We start from the raw sequence: 11347 nt of genomic DNA on the forward strand, positions 1-11347 counted from the left end.
AGGAGGTAGCCCAGTCTGGTGACCTTCACCTCTAGAAACTGAGTGCCAGGAAAGGAAGAGTCAGAACTGAGGCCTGAAGCTAGGTCAGCCTGGGCCTTCAATATTATCTGGGATCCGGAAACATTTGTTCAACAAGATAAAAGTCCTTTGTGTAAGGTGCCATAGTCACCCCACTCCCACAAAATCAAACATGCAAGAGACTTGGAATAGATTCTACTCCTGGCCCGCCAGACTCTCAGGGCAGGTAAGAGACTGGGATATGAACCAGTTCAACCCAAGGGCTCAGTGAACCTGAATGGGTCAGAAATAAAAGCTCACCTGCCCTCCCCACACACGGGGCCCGAGAGGGCATTCAAAATGTGAACTTTAATAACAACAGGTCAGAGTAGGGGTTCCCCAGGAACAAGAATGAGGGAGCTGGTGCTGGAGGCCTCGGGGTGCCCACTTCCACTATCCAAGGCCTGGAGGCGAGGAGGCAGTGGACCCTATTGAGGTGGGGCGGTGCCCAGCTCCATGTAAGTCCATCTGTCTGGGGCCCTGAGACCCAAGATGCAGCAGTGTGTGGAGCAGGGGAGCCGCCCTGCCTGACTCAGGAGGTACTGCAGGAAATGCGGCCCAGGCTGGGCAGGCGAGCAGGCCAAAGGCTGTGGAGTCAGATTCGGAAGCTTTCCTCCCGGCCATCAATGTGGCGGAGCCGCAGGTAGACGTCCGTGCCAATGCCCTGCAGGGACTGCAGCTGCAGGGACCCACCGAGGTACTCCGCGTAGGCCCGTGACGTGGGCAACCCGAAGCCAAAGCTGGGGGTGGGCAGGGGGACAGGACAGGAGGCTTCAGAGGCTTGAGTCTCCTGGGGTCCCCCACCCCTCCATACTGGCCAGGCAGGGTCTCACCCGTGCATGGGTCCTGACTGGGCACCACTGTGCATGTCCAGATGACCAAAGAGGGGGCTGATCCGGGGATCCTGTGTGCTGGCCTCGGCTGTAGTGAAGTGGTAGTCCATGACCCGGTCCAGGTCTTTGTGAGCAATTCCTCCACCACGGTCTGAGATCCTGGCAGGATGGCAACAATAATGAGCTTGGCTCAACTTTGACAGGGGACTCACCACCTCCCAAGCAGACAGTGCAAAGTCTGCCTTCCTGTGCCTTCCACCCAGAGCTGGAATGTGGTCCACCGAGACCCTTGGGCCTTGTTTGTATCGTCCTCACCTCTGCCAAGACCACTGACTGCTTATACCTTCTCATAGGTTGTGACATTTATCCTCAGCCCAGCATCCTGGACCAGTTACTCCTGTTTCTCAATTTCAAGCTCCTCAGCTGCTGACAGAGGCAGGATACCGAGGCCAGCAGCTGGCCCCAGATCCATTAATAACCAGCTCATGGCCATCTCAGGATCCAGAGAATGGTTTGTCTGGCCAGGGACCGAGTCCCAGAATGGGACAGGAAGGGCTCAAGGTCCTAGAGCAAGCCAGAAACAGTGCCTGGACCCCCATCCCATCCACCTCAGCCCAACTCCCACTCCAGGCAAACCTGATGATCAGATCAACATCATTGTTGGCGATGGTGATGACCACATCTGGAACATTGTAGGGAGTGTCTAGGTGACTCTCCATTGTGGCTCTATGCAGAGGGGAAAGAGCAGTAGGTTTTAGCATGCGGTTCCTGTCTGCCCCCTCCCAGCACGTCCAGCCAGCCTACCTCATGGCATTCTTGAGCAGCTCTGGCAGGATATAGTCCAGTGGCATAGGGATGAAGGGGAAACGGGCGGCCACGTGGCCATTGATGCGGACACGGGGCGCATTGCCATACTTGTGCTCACACAGGCGTCTGTGGACAGGAGTGAGGGTTCAGACAGGCTCCTCCACCAGTGGTTTGCAACTGGAGACAATTCTGCCCCACCTAAGTAACATTTGGCAATGTGTGGAGACATTTTTGTCACAACTAAGGGGTACTACTAACATCAGGGATGCTGCTATGCTTCCTAACGGGCATGGGGAAGCCCCTATGACAAAGAATTATCTAGCTCAAAATGTCAATAGAGTCATGGTTGAGAAACCCTGCCCCCACCAGATCATGTCCTGGACAAGGGCTCAGACCCAAGTCTCCCCTGCCCAGATGTCTGCCCACCCCCTGAGCCATTCTGGGCTCACCTGGCAAAGTCCACCCACTTCTCAATAATCTTCTTTGGTGAGAGACGAGTACAGATGATGCCAACAAAGTCAGGCTGGCCAGAGAAAGGAGGTCAGGACTACCCACACCCTTGGCCCCACCTCGGCCCCCAGGTGCTGGCAGCTTTGGAACTGCCCCAAAGCACCAGTCCCACAGCCTCACCCCCAGGTCCTTGACCTGGATCCCCAGACCAGTCTCCGCTGTCTCAATGTTCCCAAGTCCCAGAGCCCCACCTTGTCCTCGTGCAGCGCCAGGTGATGCGTGGCCAACATGCGGATTCCAAGCCTCGAAGTCAGCGTCTTGTCCAAGAAGTAGCGGACAAGTTTTTCATCCTGTAAAGAGTGAGGCCTCAGAATCCCATGCCCTTCCCAGCCTCCAGCAGGCCCGGCCCCTCCTTCGCTGCCCCAACCTGTATGTGCTTCCGGCTCTCACGCAGGCCCTCTGCCAAGAGGGTCACCACATCCTTGTGGTCATCCAGCAGCTGTCGCACCAGCTGGCAGTACTGAGCCTCTTCCGCCTGGTCCTTGATCTGCAGGTCACAGAGTCATGAGCAAGGGTGGTCCGAGTCCAACCTCTCAGCCCCTCACCCTGCTTTAGCCCAGCCCTCACCGGAGCGAAGTCTGTCAGCTTCTGGAAGGCACGGATGTACAGCTCATGCTGCAAGGAAGAGGTGTGGAAATTCACAGGGCTGCATGGCCACTGAGCAGATGCCACCCACACCTACCCATGGAGATACCCAACCTGGTCAACCATGTATCAAACCCCCACTGTGACACTTCCGCCCCCATGAATACACCTTTGGCTTCTAAAGGCCTAGGGCTGAATCCTGTGTGGCCCTGACACCTTTAGGCAAGCAAGCGTCCACCACTCTGGGCCCCCGACTCCCCACTTTCCCCCAGGCAGGGTGGTAAGGTCCTCTCTACCTTACCACGTGTAGTATTGTGGGGTTGCAGCCAATGATGAAAGGAAGGCAGCGGAAACCCTTGATGCGGTGAGCGATCCTCACTGGAAGTTCTTGCTGCAGGTACCGAGCACTTTTCTAGGAGAAAAAGAAGGGAAGGCATGGCTGGGCCCTGGATGTCTGGGAGAGCTCCAGGAGCCACGAGGCAAATAGAGAGTGTGAATCTTACCAGAAGGTGGCTGCCATCCTGAGAGCGGCCGGAATAGAGCATCATGGTGGGAGTGAGGCGGACTGAGGGCTAGAGACGGAGAGGGGACTTGAGCAGAGAACCCCCAACACTCCCCCTCTCGCGGCGGCCGTATCCTGGACCCCGGGCTCGCCACCTTGCTGCCTACCTTCTCTGCTGCTGCATCGATGGCCGACTGGTTGTAAAAGGAGGTGACGGTCTTGGAGCGCTCCCGTGCCATCTCCACGTGGTGTGTGTCAGTGGCTGACGTTGAGCGGGACCGGATCCCGAGTGCAGGCCCCAGGAGGGGCCGGAGTGGAGGCCCACCCCGGGGGCCGCTCCCCAGCACCGACGCCAGGATCATCGTCCTGCTTCTTTGAGACCCAGCGGCCGCTAAGGCTGAGGACCCAGGGGGCAGGGGCGACCCAAATGGGGTAAGGGGGGTGTGGGTGGGTAGAGGCTCTTCTCCAACTTCAGGGACAAGGGCGCGTCGAGGATGCTGACAGTCTCAGCCCGTGGAGAGGAGCTCCCATCTACCGGGGCAGGGAAGGGGAAGTTGTAAGAATCTGAATCCACACAGTTCGCGGCACCGGTGCACCAGTCTCCCCAGACGCGGGCGACCTCTGCCCACCTCTCCCACCGCCTCCCCAAATGAGCACAGGCCGCGCCCGAAGGACCTGGCCTCCCGGGGGTTCTATTCTTCAACCCAGAGTTCTACTGGCGGTGGGTAGGCTGTTGGGGGAGGAGACTCTCAGACCCTTCCAGCCCGAAAACCTCGCCCCAGGTTCCCGGGCACCCTCCTCAGTGGGCGGGGCTGCCCCTGCCTGCCCAGGACCTTCAAACCCGGGCCCTGGGAGGGCGGCCAGCGGACGTGCGACACCAGTCCTGGGCTCCAGTGTCAGCTCGGGAGAGTGCGGCCTGGAGTCCCCGGGGCCCCCTACGCAGGTCACTTGGTTCGGCCCAGACGCCCCCCATATGGTAGATGCGAGCCCTGCCTGCGTGCCAGCGCAGTGATGGAGGCTGTGGACGTGCGCCGCAGGGCCTCCGTGGACTGGGTCGGCAAGGATCTCCCCACTTACCGTGGGGCTGGAGCCAGGGCCTGGGTCCGAGCGGAAGGGCTCGAACAGTCCACTCGCCGGGGGCCCAGTCGCCTGCGCCCTCCGCCGCCGTGACGTCACTCGGGGGCAGCGCCCGGTGTGTCCTGGGAGTTGTAGTTTGCCTTGAGGACGTGCAGCCCTGGGCGCCCGCGCGCCCGCGCCCCCATGCATCCAGGCCACGCCCCTGCTCTCGGACCCCAAAGAGCACCGCTTTCTCACCGCGGCTCCCAAAGCTCCATGTCCCTCCTGGCCTCTTTCTCCCGCTCTATGAAACGGGCTCCCTGGGAGCCGGAAGATCTTATATGTAAAGCGCACAGATCACACCCTGCCTGCCTCTTTCTCGGCGGTCTTGTCCTCCTTCCAGTTCTTGGTTCATTTATGGGAAACCAGGCTGCCTGCTTCAAACCCCAGCTCGGCCCCTTAATCCCTGGAGCAAATTACTTAACTGCTCAGTGCTTGGTAAGATGAAGCGGTATCATCAGTCTTGGGGTTGTGTGGATTACATGAATTTATATGAGTGCCTAGAACAGTGCCAGGCGTGGAATTAGTACTATGTAAGGGTTAGGCATTATTATTATTCACTCATGCCTGCAGAGAATGCAAGTCACTTGACTGGATGCTTTTTCTGCAATCAGGAGAGGATTGAGCAGTGAATTGAATAGATCTTTCCGTGCACTGCACAGGAAGACAGTTTCATCTTCTGAACTCCTGAGATCTGCCTTGTCCTCCCAAAGTGCTGGGACTACAGGCGTCAGCCACCGTACCTGGCCTAAAACAATTGTCTTCTTACTGGCTTCTCTGACATTTGCCTGTCATAGGCTGTGATGAGGGCTTTCAGAGGAGGCTGCCGGAGCCTCAGACAGGGACTCAGACAGCTGTATAGGTGCAGCCTGAGTAGGACTCAGTGTGTGCATGTGCAATGTGTGTAGTGTGTACTTGTACTGATTGGAATTTTCTTTACCGTGGTTACATATTTCCTAAATATTTTCAATAAAAAGTACTGAATGAAGCAGGTAACATCTGGAGGCTGTATATATTTGGAGATGGGGTCTTGCTCTGTTGCTCAGGCAGGAATACCATGGCTCCATCATAGCTCACTACAGCCTCCAACTTAAGTGATCCTCCTGCCTCAGCCTCTCAAGTAGCTGAGACTATAAGTGAGCACCACTACACCCGGGTAATTTTTTCCCCCTCAAGCAATTATTTTGCCACGACCTCCCAAAGTGCTGGGATTATATAGACATAACCCACCACGCCTGCTTTTGTATTAGAGCCGGGGGTCTCGCTATGTTGCCCAGGCTGGTCCCAAATTCCTGGCCTCAGCCTCCTGAATTGTTACAGGCATGAGCCACCACACTGGGCCTGGAGGCTGTCTTTAAACTTGGAGGTGGGCCGGGGGCCGTGGCTCACGCCTGTACTCCTAGCGCTTTGGGAGGCCGAGGCAGGCAGATCACCTGAAGTCAGGAGTTTAAGACCAGCCTGGCCAACATGGTGAAATCCTGTCTCTACTAAAAATACAAAATTAGCCGGATGCGATGGCGTGCACCAGAATGTACAGGGCCAATGGGCCCTGTTTCTCAGAAAATTGGTTACAAAGATGCCAGATGTCTCAGACCACAAGCTCTCAGAACAGAATGCCCTACATAGCTCAGGGTGGGCAACATAGCTCAGGGTGGGCAAAATGGAGTTAGCAGGATTGTTTAAAATGTATTCATTATAAGGCCGGGCGCGGTGGCTCAAGCCTGTAATCCCAGCACTTTGGGAGGCCGAGGCGGGTGGATCACGAGGTCAAGAGATCAAGACCATCCTGGTCAGCATGGTGAAACCCCGTCTCTACTAAAACTACAAAAAATTAGCTGGGCATGGTGGCGCGTGCCTGTAATTCCCAGCTACTCAGGAGGCTGAGGCAGGAGAATTGCCTGAACCCAGGAGGCGGAGGTTGCGGTGAGCCGAGATCGCGCCATTGCACTCCAGCCTGGGTAACAAGAGCGAAACTCCGTCTCAAAAAAAAAAAAAAAAAAAAAAATGTATTCATTATAGCTAAGCTAGGGTATTTCACCTGTAATCCCAGCTACTCCGGAGGCTGAAGCAGAAGAATCGCTTGAACCCGGGAGACGGAGGTTGCAGGGAGCCGGAGATGGCGCCACTGCACTCCAGCCTGCGACAGAGCAAGACTCCGTCTAAAAATAAAAATAAATAAATAAACTTGGAGGTAGAAAATAAATAAATAATAAACATAAACTTGGAGGGAGGATCCCTCACCGTGGCTGGCCTGCCTGAGGAATTGGGGGCAGATCACAGAAAAGGGGCACCCTGCGTCCCTGGGTTTCCTCTTTGCCTCCCACCCACACCGTTCCCACCTGTTCTTTTCCAGCGTCCTGGAGTACAGCCAGGCAGCGGCAGCCCCGAGGCAGGCACGGCTGGAGCCCGTGGCAGAAGGGAGCGGGAAGGGTGCTCCTGGCGGGCAGGACAGGCTGCGCTCTGTGCGCCAGAACCTGGCCCTCACGTGGCCGCGGCGTGGACAGGGGCCGCAGGCGGGGAAAGCTGCGGCTGCCACGGAGGCGGAGGCCTCTGGCTGACCAGCCTCACCCCATTTGACCCGCCGCGCCTCGTCCCCAGCTGGCCCGGACTTGCTGCTGCCCCCGGCGGCGGAGGTTGGACATGCATCTCGCGAGCCCCCTTTAGAATACGGTATACAATAGGTCAGGCAGCTTCTAAGCGCCTTCGATGTATTTTTTAAAAATTTACGGCCGGGCGCGGTGGCTCACGCCTGTAATCTCAGTATTTTGGGAGGCCGAGGCGGGAGGATCACGAGGTCAGGAGTTCGAGACCAGCCTGGCCAACATGGTGAAACCCTGTCTCTACTAAAAATACAAAAATTAGCCGGGCGTGGTGGCGCCCGCCTGTAATCCCAGCTACTCAGGGGGCTGAGGCAGGAGAATCGCTTGAACCCGGGAGGCGGAGGTTGCAGTGAGCCGAGATCGGCACCACTGCACTCCAGCCGGGGCGACAGAGCGGGACTTAGTCTCAAAATCAGTAAATAAATAAATAAATAAATAACCACTGGGTTTAGCGTCTTTGTGACAATAGCCACTAGGTGTCAGGGCAGTGCTGGAGGCAGGAGCTAGTCTATGGCGTGGACAGCAAGGAAGAAGTGAGGAAGTAGACTGGAAGTGTAAAGTCTTCTCAAAAACTTGTCTGGAGGGGAAGATTGTTAAATGCGGGGAAGGGGAGGCTGGTGAAGGACCTCTTAGTGAAAAGAGATTTGTTCCTGTTTCTGAGATGGGAAAGAGAAACAAGTGGCAATGCAGATGGGGAGGATAGAGGAGTTGAAAGTGTAGGAGAGATGGGTCACTATCAGATGCGACGTCTGTGAAGGAGAGACCTCAGCTGGTCCACGGAAGGCTTGGAAAAGAGAGGGTGACTGTTGAGTTGATCCAAGCTTAGGTGTTGCCAGGCGGGTGCCACGATAGTAGAGAGGTTAGGATGCTGACCAGGGTGTTTGTGGCCAAAGGAGTGGCTCTGGGAACGTAAGGAAGAAAGGGAGACTGACCGGCAGGAAGCACTGGTGAGGCAGGACCTCGGAGGACGGGAGGTTGCAGACACCAATGGTGCCTGAAATAGTTTCAGGGAAAATGCTTCGTTCCCGAACCGGATCGCCGTATTCCCTGGATCCCCTGATCCGCTGGTCTCTAGGTCCTGGATGCTCAACAGAACTTGGCATAGGGTAAGCGCAAATACTGTTACCCACATTAACAGCGTTTTTAAATCTCTGGAGACTTCATTTCCCTTGATGCCTTGCAGCCTCCCTGACTACAACTCCCATCACGCCTGGCAGCTGCTGGGGCCGCGATTCTACACGTCCCTGACCCGCCTCACCAGTCCCGGCATTCCTCGTTGTTTTCCTAACTCACCAGCACGACTCGTGCTTGAGAACAGCCAATTGGGTCGCGGAGTGCGAGCCGAGTCACAGGGGCATGGCCATGCCCCGCCCCGCCCCTGCTCCGTGGCTGGTTTCTCTCCGCTGGCGCCTCGGGCGGGACTTGGAGATATGGGCAGCACCTGGGGGAGCCCTGGCTGGGTGCGGCTCGCGCTCTGCCTAGCGGGCTTAGTGCTCTCGCTCTACGCGCTGCACGTGAAGGCGGCGCGCGCCCGGGACCGGGATTACCGCGCGCTCTGCGACGTTGGCACCGCCATCAGCTGTTCGCGCGTCTTCTCCTCCAGGTGCGCTCGGGAGTAGGAGGCGTGAGGCCCAGGGGCAGGGCGGCCAGGTTACCTGATTGATTATTCTGGAATCTGGGATCGGGGTGCCCGGGGAACAGACGCGGGGCTGGACTGCTCGCGGAGTCGCTGCACGGGGGCTGAGCTACCCAGAGATACTGGCGTTCGAGATAAGAGTGCGAGGCAAGGGATCAGACAGTGCTGGTGACTGGGATTATTTCGGGGACTCGCATGTGGATTGGATGCCAAGGAATAAAGGTGACTGGGAAAGGCGGGGAGGCGGGATAGCGGCAGGGACTGATGATGGTGGTCTCAAGGACCGCGCTCGGCGGAGCCGGGGGGTGTTAGCAATGGCTGTGCCCGGGAACTAGGTGGCCCGGTCTGGCTGTGCGTGAGGGCCAAGCCTTAGCATAATGACGGAATACAGAGGAGGCGAGTAAGTGGCCAGGGAGCTGGAGATTCTGGGGTCCAGAGCAAAGATAATCTGCCCTTGACTCCCAGTCTCTGATTCAAAACCGAGTGACACGTTATACCAGCCTTGCCATGTTAAGAATTACCTAAGGGCCGGGCGTGGTGGCTCACGTCTGTAATCCCAGCACTCTGGGAGGCTGAGGCGGGTGGATGGATCACTTGAGGTTAGAAGTTCGAGACTAGCCTGGCCAACATGGTGAAACCCCATCTCTACTAAAAATACAAAAATTAGTTGGGCGCTGTGGCGGGCGCCTGTAATCCCAGCTACTCAGGAGGCTGAGGCAGGAGAATCGCTTGAACCCGGGAGGCAGAAGTTGCAGTGAGCTGAGATCGTGCCATTGCACTCCAGCCTGGGTGAACAAGTGAGACTGCCTCAAAAAAAAAAAGAAAAGAAAAGAAAAAGAATTACTTAAGATCTAGGATGAAAAGCAGGACCTACGGAGTAGCCACGTCCAGACCTGGTCTGGGGAAAGGGGAGGACACGGTCAGTGACATGGAATCCTGACGTGGCCAAAGGTTCGCAGTGCCTGGAGGTCATCGACCCCTGGACCGGATGGAAGGTGGGGGAAAGGAGGATAGCCCAGGTGGCTTCTTGGAAATCACCTTTCTAGGGCAGGATCCAAGCCACTAAGTTGACATTCCTAACCTGGTTCTACTCCACCCCACCCCTCTGCCAGGTGGGGGAGGGGCTTCGGGCTGGTGGAGCATGTGCTGGGACAGGACAGCATCCTCAATCAATCCAACAGCATATTTGGTTGCATCTTCTACACACTACAGCTGTTATTAGGTGAGTGGCTCTGCCCCCTCCCTGCAGGCCCTACCCCTCATCCCCCTTGGTCAGCTCAGCCCCTCTCCATGCAATCTTGGTGACCCACACAGCTCACGGCCAGCTTGCTGCTCATCACGGAGCATCCTGGGGGTGGGGAGGTAACTAACAAAAGTCTTTCGATTGGTTTAAGTACTGTTAGAGGTTGAAGGGCTCTTAAAGACATCCTAGGTCCCCAGGTTTTTTGTTTGTTGTTTTGAGACAGGGTCTGGCAGCTGCCCAGGCTACAGTGCAATGGCATGATTTCAGCTCACAGCAACCTCTGCCTCCCAGCCCAAGTGATCCTCCCACTTTAGCCTTCCAAGTAGCTGGAACCACAGGCGTGTACCACCATGCCTAGCTGATTTTTGTATTTGTTTTTTTGGTAGAGACGGTGTCTCGCCATGTTGCCCAGGCTGGTCTCAAACAATCTGCCCACCTCAGCCTCCCAAAGTGCTGGGATTACAGGTGTGAGCTACCATGCCCCTCCAGCACCCCAATTTTGTGGAAAAGATGCCAAAATTAGTTTTTTTTGATACAGAGTCTCGCTGTCCCCAGGCTGGAGTGCAATGGTGCTATCTCTGCTCACTGCAACCTCTGCCTCCCGGGTTCAAGTAATCCTCCCTGCCTCAGCCTCCCGAGTGGCTGGGATTACAAGTGCCCACCACCACACTGGCTAATTTTTGTAATTAGCTGGCTAATTTTAGTAGAAACGTTGTTTCGCCGTGTTAGCCAGGCTGGTCTCGAACTCCTGACCTCAGGTAATCTGCCCGCCTTGGACTCCCAGAGTGCTGGGATTACAGGCATGAGCCACGACGCCTGGCCGCCCAAAATTACTTTTTGAGGAGAATCTGAGCATAAGCTATCTTTTATCTCATTTAAGGCTCAGCAGGAAAATTCATATCTGGTCCTAGGGATTATTGAACAGATAGGGAAACCAAGGGTATGGGGGACAGTGACACCCCAGGCCCTATTGACGCCATATGCTGGAGATGAGACTACCCATAACCACCCTTCCCAGAAGGCCCCCACGCTCCCTTTGAGTCACCCTTCCCACTTCCAGAGAAGGCATCACTAACGCCTTCCCTGGAAGGGAGAAGAGGGAGGCCCAGCACCACAGTTCCTGGCAGACATATGGTTCAGACTTGGCTGATTTATTTAAGAAATTTTATTGCTCAGAACTTTCCGTCCCTGGGCAATGGCAAGAGCTTCAGAGACCAGCCCCTGGGAGGGGACCTGTCAAAGCCGTGTGTGTGTGTGTGTGTGTGTGTGTGTGTGTTTTGAGATGGAGTCTTGCTCTGTTGCCCAGGCTGGAGTGCAGTGGTGCCATCTCGGATCACTGCAACCTCTGCCTACCGGTTCAAGCGATTCTCCTGCCTCAGCCACCCGAGTAGCTGGAACTTCAGATGCGCCATCATGCCCAGCTAATTTTTGTATTTTTAGTTAGAGACGGGGTTTCAC

The 11347-nt window shown here is 56.2% G+C and overlaps 2 protein-coding genes across 5 annotated transcripts in view; one reads left to right on the forward strand and one right to left on the reverse strand.

Annotated features, from left to right (window-relative positions):
• Positions 1 to 347: 347 nt before the first annotated feature.
• BCKDK (branched chain keto acid dehydrogenase kinase) lies at positions 348 to 4529 on the reverse strand. Of its 2 annotated transcripts, XM_017515508.2 has the most exons (12): positions 4372 to 4526; positions 3462 to 3825; positions 3296 to 3364; positions 3094 to 3204; positions 2775 to 2822; positions 2575 to 2694; positions 2399 to 2497; positions 2147 to 2220; positions 1695 to 1823; positions 1527 to 1616; positions 891 to 1049; positions 348 to 797 (listed from the first exon to the last, which is right to left on the reverse strand). In XM_017515508.2, exons 2-12 carry the CDS (start codon positions 3654 to 3656, stop codon positions 653 to 655), a joined length of 1239 nt encoding a protein of 412 aa, XP_017370997.1. In that variant the 5' UTR covers positions 3657 to 3825; positions 4372 to 4526; the 3' UTR covers positions 348 to 652. The 2 variants fall into 2 exon arrangements, with proteins under 2 accessions (XP_017370997.1, XP_017370998.1); XM_017515509.2 differs by lacking the exon at positions 2775 to 2822 and having other exon boundaries at positions 4372 to 4529.
• A 2886-nt stretch (positions 4530 to 7415) lies between these two features.
• The window catches only part of VKORC1 (vitamin K epoxide reductase complex subunit 1), a 5631-nt gene continuing 1699 nt past the window's right edge, over positions 7416 to 11347 (forward strand). The window contains exons 1-2 of one of the 3 annotated variants that reach the window (XM_017515513.2): positions 7416 to 8116; positions 9759 to 9868. In XM_017515513.2, the coding sequence (XP_017371002.1) occupies positions 7998 to 8116; positions 9759 to 9868 (229 nt within the window). In that variant the 5' untranslated portion in view covers positions 7416 to 7997. Of the gene's footprint in view, positions 8117 to 8223; positions 8614 to 9758; positions 9869 to 11347 lie in introns of those variants that run through there. The other 2 variants (XM_017515511.1, XM_017515512.1) reach the window with 2 other exon arrangements.

This window comes from Cebus imitator, unplaced genomic scaffold, assembly GCF_001604975.1.
Source record: "Cebus imitator isolate Cc_AM_T3 unplaced genomic scaffold, Cebus_imitator-1.0 Scaffold552, whole genome shotgun sequence".
Classification (NCBI taxonomy): domain Eukaryota; kingdom Metazoa; phylum Chordata; class Mammalia; order Primates; family Cebidae; genus Cebus; species Cebus imitator.